Source organism: Chrysemys picta, chromosome 8 (assembly GCF_011386835.1).
Source record: "Chrysemys picta bellii isolate R12L10 chromosome 8, ASM1138683v2, whole genome shotgun sequence".
In the NCBI taxonomy this organism is placed as follows: Eukaryota; Metazoa; Chordata; order Testudines; family Emydidae; genus Chrysemys; species Chrysemys picta.
In genome coordinates, this window is record NC_088798.1 from 72,095,121 (window position 1) to 72,114,302 (window position 19,182).

The 19,182-nt window shown below is 45.7% G+C and overlaps 1 protein-coding gene across 3 annotated transcripts in view; it reads left to right on the top strand.

Moving 5' to 3' along the window:
- DIAPH1 (diaphanous related formin 1) overlaps positions 1–19,182 on the top strand; it is a 163,342-nt gene that overhangs the window by 21,411 nt on the left and 122,749 nt on the right. For 2 of the 3 annotated variants that reach the window (XM_065554810.1, XM_065554808.1), the window contains exons 2-3: positions 15,884–15,910; positions 17,513–17,671. In XM_065554810.1, the coding sequence (XP_065410882.1) occupies positions 15,884–15,910; positions 17,513–17,671 (186 nt within the window). The remainder of the gene's footprint in view (positions 1–15,883; positions 15,911–17,512; positions 17,672–19,182) is intronic. The other variant, XM_065554809.1, reaches the window with a different exon arrangement.

The following is a 19,182-nucleotide window of genomic DNA, read 5'->3' on the forward strand; positions in this document are numbered from 1 at the left end:
TGACCAGTGTCGCTCCTTTTGTGCACTTGCAAATGTAACTATATGCAATCAGGTTTCAGAGTAATGCTCTAATAAATTTGTTCGTCTCTAAGGTGCCACAAGTACTCCTGTTCTATATACAATCAATTTTGTTTTATCTAGTTAGTTAGGATAGTTGGGTTTTACAGGCTTCTGTTCCAGCTAGGTTCTAGTTTTTGGCTAGCTGGTAGCAGGCTTCAGCCCTTATGACTGAGCAAAAATCTCCACGGAGATAAATTGCATGAGTTTCCAGGGTGTGTCACCACTCGATTTCCACTTGACAGCATGATTTTTGATTTCTACCTAAACTGGATGAAATACTTACCAGTGTTCTTCCTTAAGCCCCACTCTCACCCAGGGGAGATAAGATTCCACTCTTGGGGTAGATGTAAAACCCTCTCATTTTTCAATGGATAGAGCTAGGTCGTTCAGAGTCTTACCTACATTTTTTTGCTGCCTTTGCAGAGAGAATGTGGAGACCAGGCCATATAATCTCAAAGCCTATCTAAATGGGTCTCATACTGTATTAAGGTATGCTATCAGCTAGCAAGTTTGGATCCTTCAGTTCATTTCGAGCCCAGGCAGCTTCTTTCTGAAGTGTTCCTGTCTCAGAAATGTGTAGAGTAGTTACTTGGGATCAGTTCATACGTTTACTGAACGCTAATCCTTGGTAGATGTCTCTTTTGGCAGAGCTGCTTTACAGTTTTTATTCAGATAAACTCTGAGCACCCACCTCTGATACATCAGGTTACTGCTTGTGAGTCACCAAGAGGGGAATATATGTGGACAAGTACACTAAGAATAAAGAACAGTTACTTAACCATGGTTCTTTGAGATGTTTTTTTTTTTTTCAATTTATGTTCCATGACCTGCCCTCTTTTGCATTACTGCGAAGTCCTATAAAACCTGGATTCTGTATTGGTGAAGAAACTCAGGGTTGGTTGGCCCTCTGCCACCCTTTATGCCCTGAGGTTGGGAGCAAAAGGTCATTTGGCGCACAGCTCCAGCCCCAATGAACACTGCTCGCCAAAAGATTCTGACCTTGAGCGTATGGGACACATGTGCACCATCAAGAGTGAAATTTATCTGGACAACACATCCGAAGAACCATATTTAGTGCAAGGAAAATAACCATTCTTTCCAGGGCTGGCTCTATGTTTCTGGATAAATGGGGCTCTCACTAAACAGGATTTAAAATAGCCAAAGTTTTGCTCATCTAGTAGAGGGGATGTGAGGTGTTGGACATAGGGTTGCACCAAAATTTCTCTTCAAATTTTGTATTTAATCAAAATGCTGAGCTCTGGCTGTGATGTTGCACTCTGTGATTTTATGAGAATATGCTATTGAGTGTGAATATAATGTAACTGGGCTATGCTTCATACAAAAGGTCTCTTGTAAGGTATCATTACAAAGCTTATAATCTACTGAGTGTGTTCATCCTATTTGTATGAATGTATCATTCTTGTATCTGAAACTAGAAATATGAAATATAATTCTGAGGGCCTATTGTAATTATGCAAAGTGTGGGCCATTAATGGTGGTTTGGAATCTTGATAGCTCCCATTAACCAAGATAATTGTCTGTAGATGGCTTTGTTTTACTTGCAAGTCTTCCTGTATCCCTGTGTGCTGGCAAGTGGGTAATGAAGTCTTACAGTGACATGTGATCATGACACCTGAACTGGAATCCATCTTTAACCTGCTGCTTTTCCATTTAGAAGGAGGAGTGGGAACCCAGAGAGGGACAAAGTATTCTCGCCTTATGCAAAGATATATATATAAGTGGGTGGAACTGAACAAAGGGGCGGGAATCATGAGAAATCCCCTAGCTACCACCTGAGCTGGAACAAGGGCTGTACCGGGGAAAGGATTGTGCCCACACTAGGAAGGCGTCCAGTCTGTGATGGAGATATTTCAATAAGCTTCTGAGGGTGAGATTTTTATCTATATTCAGCTTTCTTACTGTATTAGGCTTAGACTTGCGTGTTTTGTTTGATTTTGTTTGGTAATTCACTTTGTTCTGTCTGTTATCACCTAGAACCACTTAATCCTACTTTTTGTATTTAATAAAATCACTTTTTACTTATTAATTAACTCAGAGTATGTATTAATGCCGGGGGGGGGGGGAGAACAGCTGTGCATATCTCTCTATCAGTGCTATAGAGGGCGAACAATTTATTAGTTTACCCTGCATAAGCTTTATACAGGGTAAAACTGATTTATTTGGGATTTGGACCCCATTGGGAACTGGGCATCTGCGTGTTGGAGACAGGAACACTTCTTAAGCTGTTTTCAGTTAAGCCTGCAGCTTTTGGGGGATGTGGTTCATACTTGGGTCTGGGTTTGTGGCAAGCTAGCGGGTCTGGCTCAAACCAGGCAGGGCACTGAACCCCCAAGCTGGCAGGAAAAGAAGGCTCAGGGGTTGTCTCAGCACACCAGGTGGCAATCCCAAAGGGGGTTTCTGTGATCCAATCTGCCACACTGGCTTTGGCGGAGTAATTTATAAAATACCCATATAAAGCAAAGCAGTTAGAAAGTGTTGCTTCTTCCCCGTGAGATCTGTGGCAGGATCAGGTTGACGGCTGTTTCTTCCTCCCTCCACTGTGGCCAGGACGGAAACAGGGACCTAGCATGGGTCGTGGGAGATGTAGAAAGCAGTGCTCTTCAAATCTTCATGTTGGATGCTCTCCCTGCTTTTCCTCTCCCACATGTCTCCCCAGTATTGGACCTCACTCCTGCATGGAAGTGAACCCTGGATCTCTTATGAGAGTTTCCTGTAGTGCCTAGGGAGGCTACTTGTCGTTCTTCACTTACACAAATTTGTATTTTAAATCTATTCAGTCACTATCCTCAAATTTTGCTTCCAAGGCAGATTTGAATCTTCTTGTAGAAATTGACTGATTAGTTTATACTAGCAATGTAGAGGATTAAGCTAAGGTATGTTTGGAGTAATTTTTAGAAACAAAACAATAGAGTCATTTTTAAAAGTTGTTGTTTTCAAAGTGTTTAACCATCAAAACCTCTTTGTAGAGACTGGGCATAAGAAGCATTTAATTCTGATAAGGGGTTTCAAAATGAACTTCCTCAATGCTTGTGTACTCCAAAGTAATGTTCTGTCTCCAATGATTTCAATAATGTTCTTATGACAAAAACAAAGTAACCAAACATAACTTTTTTTTTTTATGAACACATCCATTCACAGCTCTTGGTACATCATCCGTGTCTTAAAGGAATACTATAGGCCAGGAAAAATAACTTCATCTTAAATCAAGTCTGTCCTGGAAAACTTGGGAATAGATACGCTTTGCAACATATCCTGTATATCAAGAAGTCTGGGCTCTCTTAGGCCAAAGAGAGATGATGGGTACATCCAATAACTTTAATAAATATTACCTTTTGTGAGGGTAAGGCTGCCTGTTGTTTTAGTAGTTTTTTGATACTCACACCCTTTTGCAGTATCTGAAGAAATAAATGTTATTTGGCTTTAACAAAAACACTTCCGTTTATTATGTATTTGACCAAATGTTGCGGCTAGATACTGCATCCCTTGCTGTGAAATCCCTTATTTCCATGCCTCATCAGGTATGACAGCAGGCACTAAGCCTCAGTCTCAGTGATTCCCTCCGTGTGGAGTGGTTTGTCATTCATGCTAAAATCACTTGTCTAACTGGAGTGGGGTTGTATTCATAGTTGGTTTCCCCTGATACCGTGTTGTCCGCAGTACCTTGTACCTCATGGGTCTGCTGATGGTTTGCGAAAAGGCCTGTGGGAGGAATGAGATGTTTCTGTCACTGCTTTGTTCCTCCTCCTTGTGCCTTATGTGGACTGAAAAACAAGCATGCTGCCTTTCTGGTGTGTGGCCTGTAATACAGATTCCAGCATCCGGATTGGTTTAGTATACAAGGCAAAGGGTTACACTCACTAGAGAAAAAACGAGAAGTCCTTGTGGCACCATAGAGACTCACAAATTTATTTGGGCATAAGCTTTAGTGGGCTATAACCCACTTCATCAAATGCATTGAGTGGAAAATACAGTAGGCAGGTATAAATATACAGCACATGAAAATACGGGAGTTGCCTTACCAAGTGCGGGGGCAGTGCTAACAAGGCCAATTCAACTAGGGTAGATGTGGCCCATTCCCAACAGTTGACAAGAAGGGGCGAATATCAACGCACGGACCCCCCACTTGGTAAGGCAACTCCCATCTTTTCATGTGCTGTATATCTATACCTGCCTACTGTATTTTCCACTCCATGCATCTGATGAAGTGGGTTATAGCCCACGAAAGCTTATATCCACAAGGACTCCTTGTTGTTTTTGCTGATACAGACTAACACAGCTACCCCTCTGAAACCACTAACTAGAGATTTGGCACTACATGGCAGTGTATTTTCAGAGAATCCACTTACAGAAAGATTTCAAAAGCAAATTTCAAAAGATTTTAAAAGTCTCTCTCTTTGCACCTTGTGCTTTGGCAGGAAGAGGGATATTTTTCAATGACTTGGCCTTCTGAATCTTTTCAGAGTAGCTTTTAGAAAATGTGTATCTGTTCCTTAAAGCTTCAAGGGTTTTGCTGTATTTGTGAATGACCCTTGGAGGACTGAAAGGGACAGGAGTGTCTGCGAACTATATCTCAATGCAGCAGCAGTGTTCAGCCTTCACCAAAGCTGCTTGTTCATAGGCCATTCAGGGTCACCAAAGGGCTGTTTGCAGGCAGCAGAAAAAGAGTTAGGATTTGGAAGCTAGTGACTTGTGGCCCATCTCTGTTGTCAGAAGATGGGATGATTCATCTTTTGCCCCCAGCCTTAGGCCAGTTGCCATGTGATGTCAAAGCTGATTTCAGGCAACTCGTGATTTTTTTGTTTGACAATGAGGGGGAGGGGAATATTTGTAAAATTCACACAGTTTGAGAGGAGAGAAATGAGAGAGAGGTCAGAAATTGTGGGTGTTAAAGGTTTATACATCTATTCTAAAGTATTTTGCAAACAAATACAAACATATGTATGCATACAGACAGATCCTGAAATATCCCTTTGACTGTAGAGAACTTTCCAGGACATCAATTTTTAGAACAGTGGTTTTCAACCTGTGGTCTGGGCACAGACTGCATCTAAGGGATCCGCAAAAGGTGGTTGTTACCATAGAACAGTGGTTTTCAATGTATGGTCCAGGAGTCCGCAGACTATGTCTGAGATTTCCAAAGGGGTCCGCACCTCCATTTGAAATTGTTTAGGGTCCACAAATGAAAAAAAAGGTTGAAAACCACAACTGTGGAATATAAGCTTTAGTTAAAAATAGAGTAGGTTTCTAGCCATTATTGAAGCTTTTGGTGAATATGCAGACAGATTGCTCCAGTGCCTCTTCTGGTGCTTGCCTAGCAGAAACAGAGTAGTTTCATTTCTGGTCAGTTTCATTGCTGTTCTTTAGAATCCTGGGCCAGCAGTGAAGCTGATAGGAATCATATCAATTTGTTGCTGTTTGCGAAAGCTGTGAACAGCAGCATCAGGAGGAGCATGCACTAGTGTTGTGGGACTAGAGGATGCATACAATAGGTAATATATCAGAGAATCCTCTCCAATAGCCAGGAGAGCTCTAGGGGCTTAGGGGGAAAAGAACTCTTGCCTTCCAGCAGTTGGTGGAGCATTATATTAGACAGCTACTAGCTAGAGGAAAGTACATAAATAAAATCTCTATGCAGGGGCCAGAGAAAGCATCCTAGGAATCACAGCAACCTCCTGTGTTCCAGTAGCTGAGGTTAAGTGGGTATTGGACTGGGCTTCTCTGAATTGGCTTGTTAGCACTGACCCCCCCACTTGACACCTAAAGTATCTTGAGCCCTTTACAGACACAAACAGGGACACAGTCCATCCCTGCAGAGCTTGCATTCAAGGTAGACAAGTAAATGAGGGAAAAGAAGCAAGAGAAGCTGGTGATCAGGCATATGTCATATTCCATGATGATAGTTTCATTTCTCATCCGTTTTGTTATGGTTTAGAGTACTAGGCTTTACAAGCCTCATAGGGTATGCCTATACTGCAATTAGACACCTGCATTTGGCCTGTGGTAGCTGACTTGGGCTTGCAGGGCTTGGGCTAAGGGGCTGGTTAATTGTGGTGTAGACATTCTGGCTCTAGGACTCTCCCACCTCACAGGATCCTAAAGCCTGGGCTCAAGCCCAAACCCGAAAGTCTACGCTGTAATTAAACAGCCCCTTAATCTGAGCCCATGAGCCCGAGTCAGTTGGCACAGGCCTGCCATGGGTTTTTAATTGCAGTGTAGACATACTCATAGAAGAGCATTCATAGGAGGAACCTGCAAGAGGAGGGTGTGAGGCAGGGATCTGCTTACTTTTTTCTTGGATATGAAGAGCCAGAGAGTCACAGCTGTGGGGGTAAGGGCTACTGTTCACCTCAGCCAGCTAACAAGCGTTAAAATTACAATTCCTAGTTATAGACAGGGACATAGAAAGTAGAGATAGAAAGAAATCTGCAAGCCAATACATGATTGTTCCCTGCAGTGTGTTCTCCAGGGCTTTGTTCCATGCAGTGTATAACAACCTAATACATTCACCATCGGGACACTTCCTGATATTCTGCCTCTATGGTCTTTTTCTTGATTAAGGGGTTAAGCCTTGAAGAATGAGTTTTAATATCCTTTCCAACATTTTTATTATTAGTAACAACTCTGGATATTCTTCATATCATATTTAATAACAAAGAAGCTGGAAGGGATATTAAACGTAATGCTTCAAGGTTTAAGGCAATCTCTAATTATTCAAGATCAAGATAAGACCTAATGTGGGGGACAAATAATCCTTTCATAGGCAGATATAGAGTACTTATACCTTTCTCTGAGCCAGCTGGTGCTGGCCAATGTCAGAGAAGGTACTGGACTAGATGGACCTCAGGTCTGATTTAATCTGGCAGTTCTTATACTCATCATCTCTTGATTCCTAACTATACTTCCTAGTTCCCTGCTTAGTAGTACCTTGGTACCTGTCCTTAAAATGCTTCCGAGACTAGAGTATTATCCTGTTCTGTGCCCCTAAATCAATCCTTTATTAGCCACCCTTTATATATTTAGCTTTCTTTCCATCAGCCAGTCCCACCAGCTCACCAGGTCACTTTTGTTGCTCTCCTTTGAACTCCCTCCAGTTTCTTTACAATTATTTTTAAATCCTGGCAGAGACTAAAATGTTTCCTTTTGACAGATACCCAGACATTCCCCTGTAAATTGTGAGCTATTTGTGAGGTCTGAGTAGTGTTTCTGTGGAATAAACAGGAAAGATTTGAGCATTACCTCTGTCAGAAGTTCATTTCATAATTGTTCTGGAGCTGCTGATTCTCCACCAGATCCATCCTATGAGAAATTTCCTCTGTGCTGAGTTACAAGGAAAAGATCTCCGGTGAGGGAGAGGAGACCAAGTAGAGAGCCAGTAGCATGCTGTGGGTGAGAACTGGAGAAATAAATGTGCAGATGCTGCACAGTAAGGCAGGGATCTCAAACTCAAATCACCACGAGGGCCACATGGGTAATATAGTATGCTATTAAAAGTCAATGTATTAACTTTTTAAAAACTGTATTGCAAAGAGAGGTTTTAATAAAATATAAACACCTGTAACTGTTCCTTATGTGGTCAGTAACACTGATGATGATCTACACTAACAGTCTATCAACATAGCTGTAATGGCAGGAACTTTTTAAAGTAACTATTCATACAAAATACATTGCCATTTTTAACAAATATTCTTCCCAACTACTCACAGCAAAGAATCATACATGCTGAACTTCATACCTCAGCCTGCTCGTCTAGTCCATAAGGCGCCCCCCAGCTCCGCCTCTTCCCACCCCTTCCCTACCCCCATTCCAACCCCTTCCCCAAAGTCCCCACCCCAACTCCGCCCTCTCACTGCCCCTATTCCAGCCCCTTCCCCAAATCCCCGCTCCAGCCCTGCCTCTTCTCCGCCTCCTCCCCTGAGTGCGCCGCGTCCCTGCTCCTCCCACCTCCCTCCTAGAAAGTCCTAAGCGGCGGGAAGCGCTGAGAGGTAGGTGGAGGAGCGGGGACGTGGCGCTCTCGGGTAGGGGGGTGGGCATGGGGTGAGGGGAGCTTGGCTGCCGGTGGAGTCGGCGCCTATGGTGGGCCACATGAAATAACTCCGCGGGCTGCGTGTTTGAGACCCCTGCAGTAAAGCATAGTTCAAAGTGACTGAAAGTGGCCCCAGGAAGCTATCCCTTTGGTTCCTGAAACTCTCAATACACCAACACGGACTTCAGGCAATTAACTGAAGAATAGGAATTAGGACTTCAACAGTGGACTCTGGGTAGGACAGAAAAGTGCACCAGACAATTACAGACCCCAGTCAGACTGGAGTATTGTGCAACATCAGTATTTACTGTGTGCCTCCAAGGTTAGAACCCATGGAGACATAGCAACCTCTATGTACAAGGAAGCAGTAGGGAGGTGATGATTAACAGATAATGCTCATAATTAGTCTATTATTAACCATCCTTATGGTGCTGAGTGGCAGACACACATTGCCCTGAGACGTCTACAGCCTTCTTTCTCTCTCATCGGAACCCCCTTGCCACATTGTTACTGGCATCCCATCAGACTTGCTCTCGGCAGGTACAACAGGAGAGATTGCCTCTTGTTTGTCGGTATGTACTCACAGCAGAAAATGCCTCTGCAAGCCTATCCTAACTCTCCTCCTCATCTCCAGAACATCTGTTCTAGGATGAGTAATGGGTACATTGAATTCTTGCAGAGGGTTGCCAGAGCCAGCCAAAAGGGGTTGGTTTTGGGAAGCAGGAGAAATTGGAGCCAGGAGGGAAGCAGGAAGAGGCCGTACATATTTTTCTTTGGGTACGTCTATACTACCCGCCAGATCGGCGGGCAGCGATCAATCCAGCGGCGGTCGATTTATTGAGTCTAGTCTAGATGTGATAAATCGACCCCCGAGCGTTCTCCCGTCGACTCCGGTATTCCACCAGGGCGAGAGGCGCAGGCGGAGTTGACGGCGGAGCGTCAGCAGTCGACTTACTGCAGTGAAGACACCGTGGCGAGTAGATCTAAGTACGTCGACTTCAGCTACGTTATCACGTAGCTGAAGTTGCGTAACTTAGATCGATTCCCCATCTCCCCAGTGTAGATCAGGCCTTTGAGTGGCTTGTGTATAAACCTATTCTTGGGATGCGACAAAGATGCAGCTTGGACACGGCTCCAAATGTTTAGAGGGTGGAACTAAAAAAGAATTTCATTTGCCAACCTCCTCGGTTCCTTCCAACTGCAGTTGGACTAGGAACCTTGCTGGGTCGATGGGGGATGGATCACTTGATGATTACCTGTTCTGTTCATTTCCTCTGGGGCACCTGGCATTGGCCAATGTCAGAAGACTGGATACTGAGCTAGATGGACCTTTGGTCTGACCCAGTATGGCCGTTCTCATGTTCTTAAGTCTTTGGACCCGGATTTATTGGAACGGATTGTTTCCTGTGCCACACCTTCAATTTTTATTCTTCTTTTCTTTGACTAAGGATCTTAATCCTGGCACAGGTCCTTGGTTCTGATATGTCAGAATAATAATAAAAAAAAGAAAGCAGGGTCCAAGAGATGTGCCTCTATTCCTGTCTTTTTTCTTGCTTTGAATTGCACATGTACTGTTAGGTCTAGTTGAGGGAAGGTCATTTGCCTCCTTGTTGCTTCATATGCAGCACCTTCATCCCTAAGGACAGAAAGGAGTATCAGAATCTCCTCCAAGCTATGGTATTGTGTAAACCACACACCTTCTGGGTGTGGTGTTCTGTCCCATCTAGTGGCACCGATACCACTTAGCTAAGGCTATAGAGCAGACTCATTTAACTCTCTCTAAGAGCCAGTTGGCTTTTAGGTCATGCAGTAGAGGTTCATGCATTAAGTTCCAGAGGTCCCAGGTTCGATCCTGCCCGCTGACAACCAGGGCCTCATCTGGGATTTCAACTGGGAAGTCTCTGAAGCTCCAGACGCGCTTCCTCTGCTAGGGGAAGCATATAACCCACACACCTTCTGGGTGTGGTGTTCTGTTCCATCTAGTGGCACCGAGACCACTTAGAGACAATTAAATGAGTCTGCTCTACAGCCTTAGCTAAGAGCCATTTGGCTTTTAGTTCATGGTGTAGAGGCTCATGCACTAAGGTCCAGAGGTTCCCAGTTCGATCCTACCCGCCAATGACCAGGGTCTGTCGGCGTTAAAATTGCAGGAAGCATTAGCATTAAATCTTCGGAGCCCAAAACAGGGAGCCATAAGTGCTGGGAGATTAGCCTTGTCCGATCCATGAGGGGTTCAAAAAGCCCTGCAAACTTCCAATGAAGGAAACAGACACCAGTGCATGTTACAGTGAATCTGCAAAGATCAGATCCAACCAAACAGAAACATTTGGCCTCACAAGTATCAGCCTCTGCTGAAAGAGCCAGTCTTTGAGAGCTAACAATCCAGTACTTGAGTGCTTCTTGCTGAAGAAATGCAAAAGCATACTCATAGGGCTCTAGCATCTGAAGTCAGTCACAGCAAAGAATGGTATTTGAGGCCAAGCCTGTAGTATGGATCAACACCCTGTCCTGAATCCAAGGCCATCATTTCCATCTTCAGAACCTCATTGTAAGCCTGATAAGGTATCTGCTGCTTCCTTAAAGACATTGGTTACCTTAGTTCTTCTCTTGAGATACGTGACCCTCCCTCTAGGACTCCCTACTGGTTCCCCAGGTAAATGTCTCATACACCTTTTGGCTTTTCACTTAACCCAGCCATCTCACTCACTGGTCCTGAGGGAACAGTCTTCTTTTTTTGTCCCAGGCATACTGTTTGAAGAAGAACTTGAAGAGCCTTTTGAACCTCTGGATGTAGCTATAGATCTGGATGTTCAAACTTCATTGGATGATGTAGGTGCATCTACTACTTCAGCCGCTCCAGAAAATATGCTCTAATTTCACAAACTCAGGAAGGATAGCTACTACCTTAAACATCCCTTAGGAAACCTTAGAGGATACTGTGCACCTAGGTTTTTTATATGCTGGGTTCACTCTCTAGGAATAAGATTACCCTGCCTGTTTTAGACAGGTTATTACAGATGGCAAAAAAATACCTAGCTAAACCCAGCACCTGGACAAGGAATTTATTTAATAATAATAATAATTAATAATACTTATTATTGACAAAAAAGGCAAGTTATACCAGCTGCCTCCTGAGGACTTCATTGGCAGTGACAGCTGCCATTCAAAGAGTTAAAGGGACTGGAGTCCACTCTAACTCTTCCAGTAGAGAGGGTAGGAAGCTAGGTGCTCTGGGTAGAAAAATATTCTTGTCTGTCACACTGGGCATTAAAGTGGCAAAGTATCAGGTAGTAATGTCCAGAAACCAATAAGATCTGTCACTGCCAGAAGACTAGATAAAACTATCCAAAGCCCTTATTACCAAAGATTGGTCAGTTGCTAAGCATACCTTGAGAGCATCCCTCAGTTCTTCTGATATGACTTCTAGGCAAGGGTAATGCACTGTCAGATCAGTTGAGTCTTGTGTTGTATGATTGTTACAAGAGTCACTCAAGAACTCAGTAGCAAATAACATCTACTGGAGATATATATGGAGATAGCCTTATTTGCAACAAGACCCAACTCCAAATGACATTCCTTAGATCTAGCAGGTAGATCAGATGCATAATTTGGTAAAGCGGTATTGCACTCTGTATAACCAGGTCTCTTCATCCCACCATCCAGAGGGAGGAGAACTGCTTGCCAAATGCTTAAGAGTGGGAATGTGCAGAGGCCATTCAGGAATAAATGAATGTTACTCATCTATAACCAGAGTTCTTCAAGATGATCTTTGCATATTCACTCTCCCCACCCACCTTCCTTTTTTTCTAAAAGTCCTGATTTCAGCTTTGGATCTGAGCAGGTGGTGGAAGGAACATAACATGAGAATGGCCATACTGGGTCAGACCAAAGGTCCATCTAACCCAGTATCCTGTCTTCCGACAGTGTCCAATGCCAGGTGCCCCAGAGGGAATGAACAGAACAGGTAATCATCAAATGATCCATCCCCTGTTGCCCATTCCTAGCTTCTGGCAAACAGAGGCTAGGAATCACCATCCCTGCCCATCCTGGCTAATAGCCATTGATGGACCTATCCTCCATGAACTTACCTAGTTCTTTTTGGAACCCTGTTATAGTCTTGGCCTTCACAACATCTTCTGGCAAGGAGTTCCACATGTTGACTGTGCGTTGTGTGAAAAAATACTTCCTTTCGTTTGTTTTAAACCTGCTGCCTATTAATTTCATTTGGTGACCCCCAGTTCTTGTGTTCTGAGAAGGAGTAAATTAAATAAAAAAATAAGTAAATGGAGATATCCTATTTCCTAGAACTGGAAGGGACCTTGAAAGGTCATCGAGTCCAGCCCCCTGCCTTCACTAGCAGGACCAAGTACTGATTTTTGCCCCAGATCCCTAAGTGGCTTGAACTCACAACCCTGGGTTTAGCAGGCCAATGCTCAAACCACTGAGCTATCCCTCCCACCCCACCCCCCAAACAACACCTCCTTATTTACTTTCTCCACACCAGTCATGATTTTATAGACCTCTATCATCTCTAACTAAAATGTTTCAGAGTAGCAGCCGTGTTAGTCTGTATCCGCAAAAAGAAGAACAGGAGGACTTGTGGCACCTTAGAGACTAACAAATTTATTAGAGCATAAGCTTTCGTGGACTACAGCCCACTTCTTCGGATGCATATAGAATATATGGGCTGTAGTCCACGAAAGCTTATGCTCTAATAAATTTGTTAGTCTCTAAGGTGCCACAAGTCCTCCTGTTCTTCTAACTAAAATGGTTGATATGCCACACCCCACTTTTATAGTTCTGCCTTCAAATGTTTGGAGGGGTAGGGAATGTGAGAGTGCTGCAAGGGGTACTAACTACTACTAGAAGGTTCCACCAATACAAGCTGCACTGTTGCTATGTCCTAAGGGTAAGAATGTGCAGAAGTCTATTGAAGAACTCCAGTTACAGATAAGTAGCCTCCCTTTACCTTGCAAAGGCCCCTACAAATGTAGGATTAGCCCTGCATCTGTCTCTGGGCGCCTCCTTGCTCTGCCATTGGAACTCCCCAAAGGTGAGGGAGTTAGGGATATTGGTAACTAGTAACTGGTACTGGGGTGGTGTGTACTCTGTTGCACAATGGGAGCAAATTCCACACTGCACCGTCTACATTTCACAACAATATTTATTCTGTCACCACGAAACATCCTTCATCATCACCCCCACACAAACACACACAGCTGTGGCTCAGAGTTGAAAATAGACAACGATGTAAAAATATCTGATTATTTTCAACACAGATTATTTTTGAGGTTGAGTTTTTTGCTATACTCTTCAAGTGTCCAGATCCATTACCTGGGCCTCAGCTGCCTAATGTTGTCCAGATGGCCTGACTTAGAGCTTCCTTTCTCCACCCCAATGTGTGATGAAGAAGTGGGGAGTTTGTAATGAGCTTCATCAGCTCACTTCCCTGGGTCTCTTCTGCTGTTCTGCAGTTGCCCCAGCGTACCAGTTTACATGCATGGGTTCCTTGACCAAGCTGGATTCCAGCTCTGGCTCCAGGGAACAGAAAAGCAGGGAACGTGCCCTGTAATATAGTTAACTCAGTCTTGTGGGGAAACAGCTGGAGAGCAAGAGGTGGCTCCAGGCAGGTCCTGGGAGGGCAGAGAGAGAGAGAATGCAAAATATCAGGTCCCTGGCTGCAGCATAAGGAGGAAATTCCTTGGCAAACCCACTTAATTATCTTGGGAAAATGCCAAATAACACGACCACAGAATCAAAGTCCATGGTGCCCTGACTGAGATGAAGGGTTGTAGTTCACACCTCTTAATGTTACTTTTTTCAGGCTCTCTGCAGACATTTGAGTTGGTTAAATTAAGTTAATGTTTTCAAGGTTATTTCTACAACCATAAGGGCTAGTAGAAATTTTTTTAAATGAAAGCTGAGGTTCTGGAGTACAATTGAACAGCAAAGGATGAATTTCACAGCTGCAGAATTTTGAAGTACATTGAGCCCTTTCGGTACCAGAGGCCAGTGGTGTCAAAGGAGCTTTTGTCTTAGTTCTCTCAGCATCATGTGATCTTTGGCTAACTTTTGGAGATGGGAAGGAAGGGAACTCTTGTGTGTAGCATGGGCCATCCCAAAGTCCTATTAAGGGTTTAAACCATGTGATAGGTTGGAGTTGGTTCACCTTTATGACAGCATTTTAAATTGTGGTGCACTGAACTCACAGGCTACATTACCTCAATTCTGTGTTTGATGCCGTAGTACAAGGGATGGCTATTGGAAAGAAGCCATAGTCCATGTTCTCTGTGATGCTCTTAACATCTGTCTCCAGGAGGCCAGATCTGCATTGAAGAAGTGAGGTTTTTTACACACGAAAGCTTGTGCCAAATAATTCTGTTAGTTATTAAGGTGCCACCGGACTCCATGTTGTTTTTGTGGACAGACTAACACGGCTACCCCCTGATAATTGATTGTGTTGTTACACTCTCTCTGTCATTAGATCTGCTGCTTGTTATTCCCATATGTTGATTCTTTCTGCCCTCTATTGGAGTTTCTGGTTTATGACAAATCAAAAAGCTGCAGTAGTGGAAATTACAGCCATATGGATTCTGCATGCAGATTAAAAAAAACTAGGGAACAAGAGTAATGAACTTTGCATTTCAGACACAATCACTTCCTCAGTTAAAGATGGGTAAAGATGAGAACCTGTCATGGAGTGTCCTTCAAATCCTTCAGGGGATTTACATTAAAGGTGGCCTGCCCCTATGGAATACATTGTGATCCATTCTTTATATGTGCTAAACACCCCTGATGATCCACAGAGGAAGGGTCATAGGTAATTCAGGTAGTTAGTTTCAACCTTTTGTCTGTCTGTGTAGAGTGGCAGGGAGGGAGGGAAGTTGATATCTCTTTAACGTTCCTAATAATTTGAAAGGAAACTGTCCCAGCTTCTGAAGTCATCATCACCTGTATATTCTAGGAAGCACATATCCAAAACCAGGGTTCCACCTGAAATGGAACATTGAGGTCTAACATGCCCTTTAAGAGGACAGATCCCCTTCTGACAAAGCTGAGGGGATGGAAAGACCTGTGATTGTCAGTGACATGATTGAATTGAAAGGGCCCGATTTTCCTTTGCCTAGTCCATTCCTCTTATGTGCAATGCCAAGTCTAAAACAAACTGTCTTGGCTGTTGAGGTTGGGAGCAAAGGCTGCAATATAACTGAATTAGTTATGCTCTCACCAGGTGGAGGAACATAGTTCCATGGTGGGACCAGCTTTGTTGTCCCGGGTGGGAGATAAGGCCATACCTCCGCCTTCTGTAGTAAGGAAAGAGGGCATCATATGTTGGAACGGATTGTCCCCTCCTGGCTGGAGACTAGATCCATGTGGTGGATTTGGTTTTGCTTTCCCCAAAAGGAATTCTTGAGGTCTTGAGTCACTGTGCATCACTAGAAAAGGTTTGAGTATGAGACAAAACTGAGTCAAAGAGGAAAGAGAAGGAAGCTTCTGCTTTGTGCAGTAATTTGCTTCCCGCTGCTCATGCTCTCATCTCTCAAATCTGTAGAACTGATGTATGTCTGCATTGGTGGGTTAAATCTTTCCCCAGTAGTAGTGTGCAGAATATGGGAATTTGGCATCATTGTGTTCTGTTCACTCTGAACAGGAGTAAAAAAAGCTGGGTTATCACTATCCATTTTTTCTTCTCACCCTCACACTCTCCTCTGTGTTTGGGGGTGTGCCTTGTATCACTGATTTGTTTCTCCTCTTCTCCCTCCTCTTTCTGTCCCACAGACTTTGAAGCGGCTGATGGCGGATGAGGTAAGGATGGTGGTTTTCTTCTGCATGTGATTTCTCCTACTTGCTGTAACTTTCCTGTGCTTGGCTGTTTCCGGCACCATGCACACAGTGTTCCTCTGCCTGCTCTATTCTAGTCTTACAGTTTGGAGGCTCCAGCCCTTGCTATCACATGTCTACTCCATGTGCGTTGTCTCTCTCATAAGGCATTTGCTTCTCTAGGATTCTCTAACTCTGCTTCTTCAGACTCTACACGCTCTGCTGACTCATAAGCACTGGTTTACTTGGCAATCTGAACACTGGCATTTTCCAGAGGGTTGGCTTTGCAAGACTGCTGACAGCACGGATAGACCCTGGTTTTTGGTGTTTTAGATTTCCCTGGAGAGGCATTGAATTCACATTAGTACCAGCGGATTTCTACTTATCCTCTGCCGGTGATGGTGCATGCACAGCTGGAGAACACTGACTATCTTGCAGTGTGTGGATTGTCAGCCATAGGGTTACCATTCGTCCGGATTTCCCCCGGACATGTCCGGATTTTTGAGCTAAAAATAGCATCCAGGGGGAATTTGTAAATGTCCGGACAAACCTCCCTCCCCCCCCCCCCCCCCGCAGAGCGCGTGCGGCTGACAGGGCAGCCGGCCGGATGGTGTCACTTACATGGGGCTCCGACAGCCAGAGAGAGCCCGTCCTCCTCCTTCCCCCTGCAGCAGAGATCACTCCCTCCCTCCCTCCCTGCATTCGCAGATCGCCTCCGGCAATCTGGAGCTCCTCCCCCGCTCCCCAGCATGCCGGGAGAACGGCTCAGGCAGTTCCCGAGCAAGCTCACAGAGACATTAGCCGAAGGCCAACGACAAGGGAACCAGGGGGTCGGAGAAGGGCAGGGAGGTTCTGGAGGGGGCAGTCAAGAGATGGGGGGTGGTCGGGAGTTTGGGGGGGGGCTTTCTGGGGGTGGGGGTGTGGATAAGGTTTTGGGCAGTCAGGGTACAGGTAGGGGGTAGGGTCCCGGGGGGAGCATTTGGGGGGGTAGTTAGGGGACAAGGAACAGGGAAGCTTAGGTAGGGGCTGGGGTTCTGGAGGGCAGTTAGGAGCAGGGTCCCAGGAGGGGGCAGTCAGGGGACAAGGAGCGGGGGGAGGGTTGGGGGTTCTGGGGGGGGAGTGGGAGGGGCAGGGGGGGGCCAGGGCAGGATGGGGCGGGTCTGGGGCGGGTCTAGGGCGGGGCTCCTCCCGTCCTCTTTTTTGCTTGCTGAAGTATGGTAACCCCAGTCAGCCACATTCAGCGAAGGTGCCCAAGGGGTACAAGAGCCCTTATCTACCACTTGGAGGGTCTACAGAGAATTTTGTCTCTGGTCTGTGAAGTTTCAAAAGCTTCCCTACTAATGTGCACCTGGTAGGTCCACAGATCACAAGTTATGGCCTCTTGGTGTCAGAACTACCCCAAAACCAGTGTGCTTTCTCTATCCATTGCCAGCAGTGCAAGTGTGGCATTGCCAAATATAGGAATGCAATTAGGGTAGTATGCCTGGCATTAGTTTTGGGACAGCATGTGTGGTTGAGGGTGGTCACTGGAGTTGAGAGATGTGAAGTGAGGTTGTGCTGAGTTTGATTTCTGTTTCTCTCACTCAGCTGGAGCGATTCACCAGCATGCGGATAAAAAAGGAGAAGGAAAAATCCAATGCGGCTCATAGGAATTCGTCTGCTTCCTATAATGATGTTCCTAGTGCAGGCCAGGTGCTGCAGGACATCACAGATCAGGAGGTGCTGGGCCTCTTTGAACAGATGCTGGTAAGTAATGATTCCAGTACAAATGCCCTTCCTTCCTTCACTGTTTGGATACTGTGTGCTCTCTGGGTCTTTATCTCCCATTTTCCAGGTCAAGAGGTGGAGACAGTAGTGCCTCCCAGTATCCTAGATGCCTAGTGTTACCTCATAACCACGATGCCTTATGTCAGCCCACACCTCCTACCTCCATCACCATGGTAGAGCCTGCTCTGTTTCCCCACAACTCTCCAATGAAGGGTTGTCTGCTTTGATTCCTTAGCCTGTTGTTTCTCACAGATAGTATAAGACAATGGTTCTCAGGGTTCTTTGAGTGATTGCTCATATCAATTCCAGTTAGGTGTGTGTGCGCGCCGCGTGCACGGATGTCGGAAGCTTTTACCCTAGCAGCTGCCCGTTGGGCCGGCTGGGGAGCCCCCTGGAGTGGTACCGAAATGGCCATCTATATAAGCCCCTGCTGGCCCGACCCCCCTTCAGTTCCTTCTTACCGCCTGTGATGGTTGTTGGAACAGTGGTCTCTTGTCTTTTCAAGTGTTCCACTTATCCCTAGCATTCTCTCTTATCTTCGTTGTAAATAGTTAGTAGTTAGTAAGCGTTAATCTTTCTTTTATAGTATTAAGTGTAGTTTAGCTGATAAAGGGCGGTCTTGTCAACGACTGCCCTGCGGGGCCCTGGGGCATGCTGTCTCAGGGCTTCAAGCCTTGCAAGTCTTGCAGCAGGCCCATGCCCACGAGCGACCCCCACGATTCCTGTCTCCGGTGTCTGGGGGAGGACCATCAAGCAGATAAGTGCAAGATTTGTAAAGCGTTCAAACCCTGAATGCGTAAGGAGAGGGAGTTCCGTCTTAGGCAACTCCTCATGAAGTCGGCCCTGCAGCCCTCTCAAGATGCGGGCCCGAGCGCCTCGGTGCGGAGCACCCCTCCGGCGGTACCAGCACCGCAGAAGATCCCGCGCTCTTCTTGGGACTGGCGTTCTCCCGGGCCACAAAAACGCCCACCTCGGCACTGCTCCCATTACCCAGTTGCTGCCAAGAAGCAAGCTATGGGAAGACCTTCTCGTAGAATTGAGACAGTTGTCATGGGCCCGACGGTGCAAGACCCTGGACAGACCTCTGATCAAGTCAATATGCCTCGATCTCTTCAGACCAACCCTCCACACGAGACGGTGCAAATGGAAGAGATCATTCTTCCTTCTACGCCGGACACCTTCGAGGCGGCGAGAGGCCTCATAGAGATGACGGCTCCGGTGCCTCCGACCCCGACACCAGCCCCAATTCGGGTCCCAGTGCCATCCAAGGGCAAGCCAGCGATGTTCCGGCTGTCAGCCCTCGGACCAGCATCTCAGCCCCGCTAGGAGTCCTGGAGCCGTTATGAATCCCGGCACCTCCCCAGGTCTCGGTCTGACTCATGGCACCAGTATGACTCAAGGCGCTGGTCCCGCGGTCTCGAACCTCGGAGCCGCTCACGCTCGAGTGGTCCCGCTCGACTGCTTTCGACTGCTCACACGTGGTCCTGCTC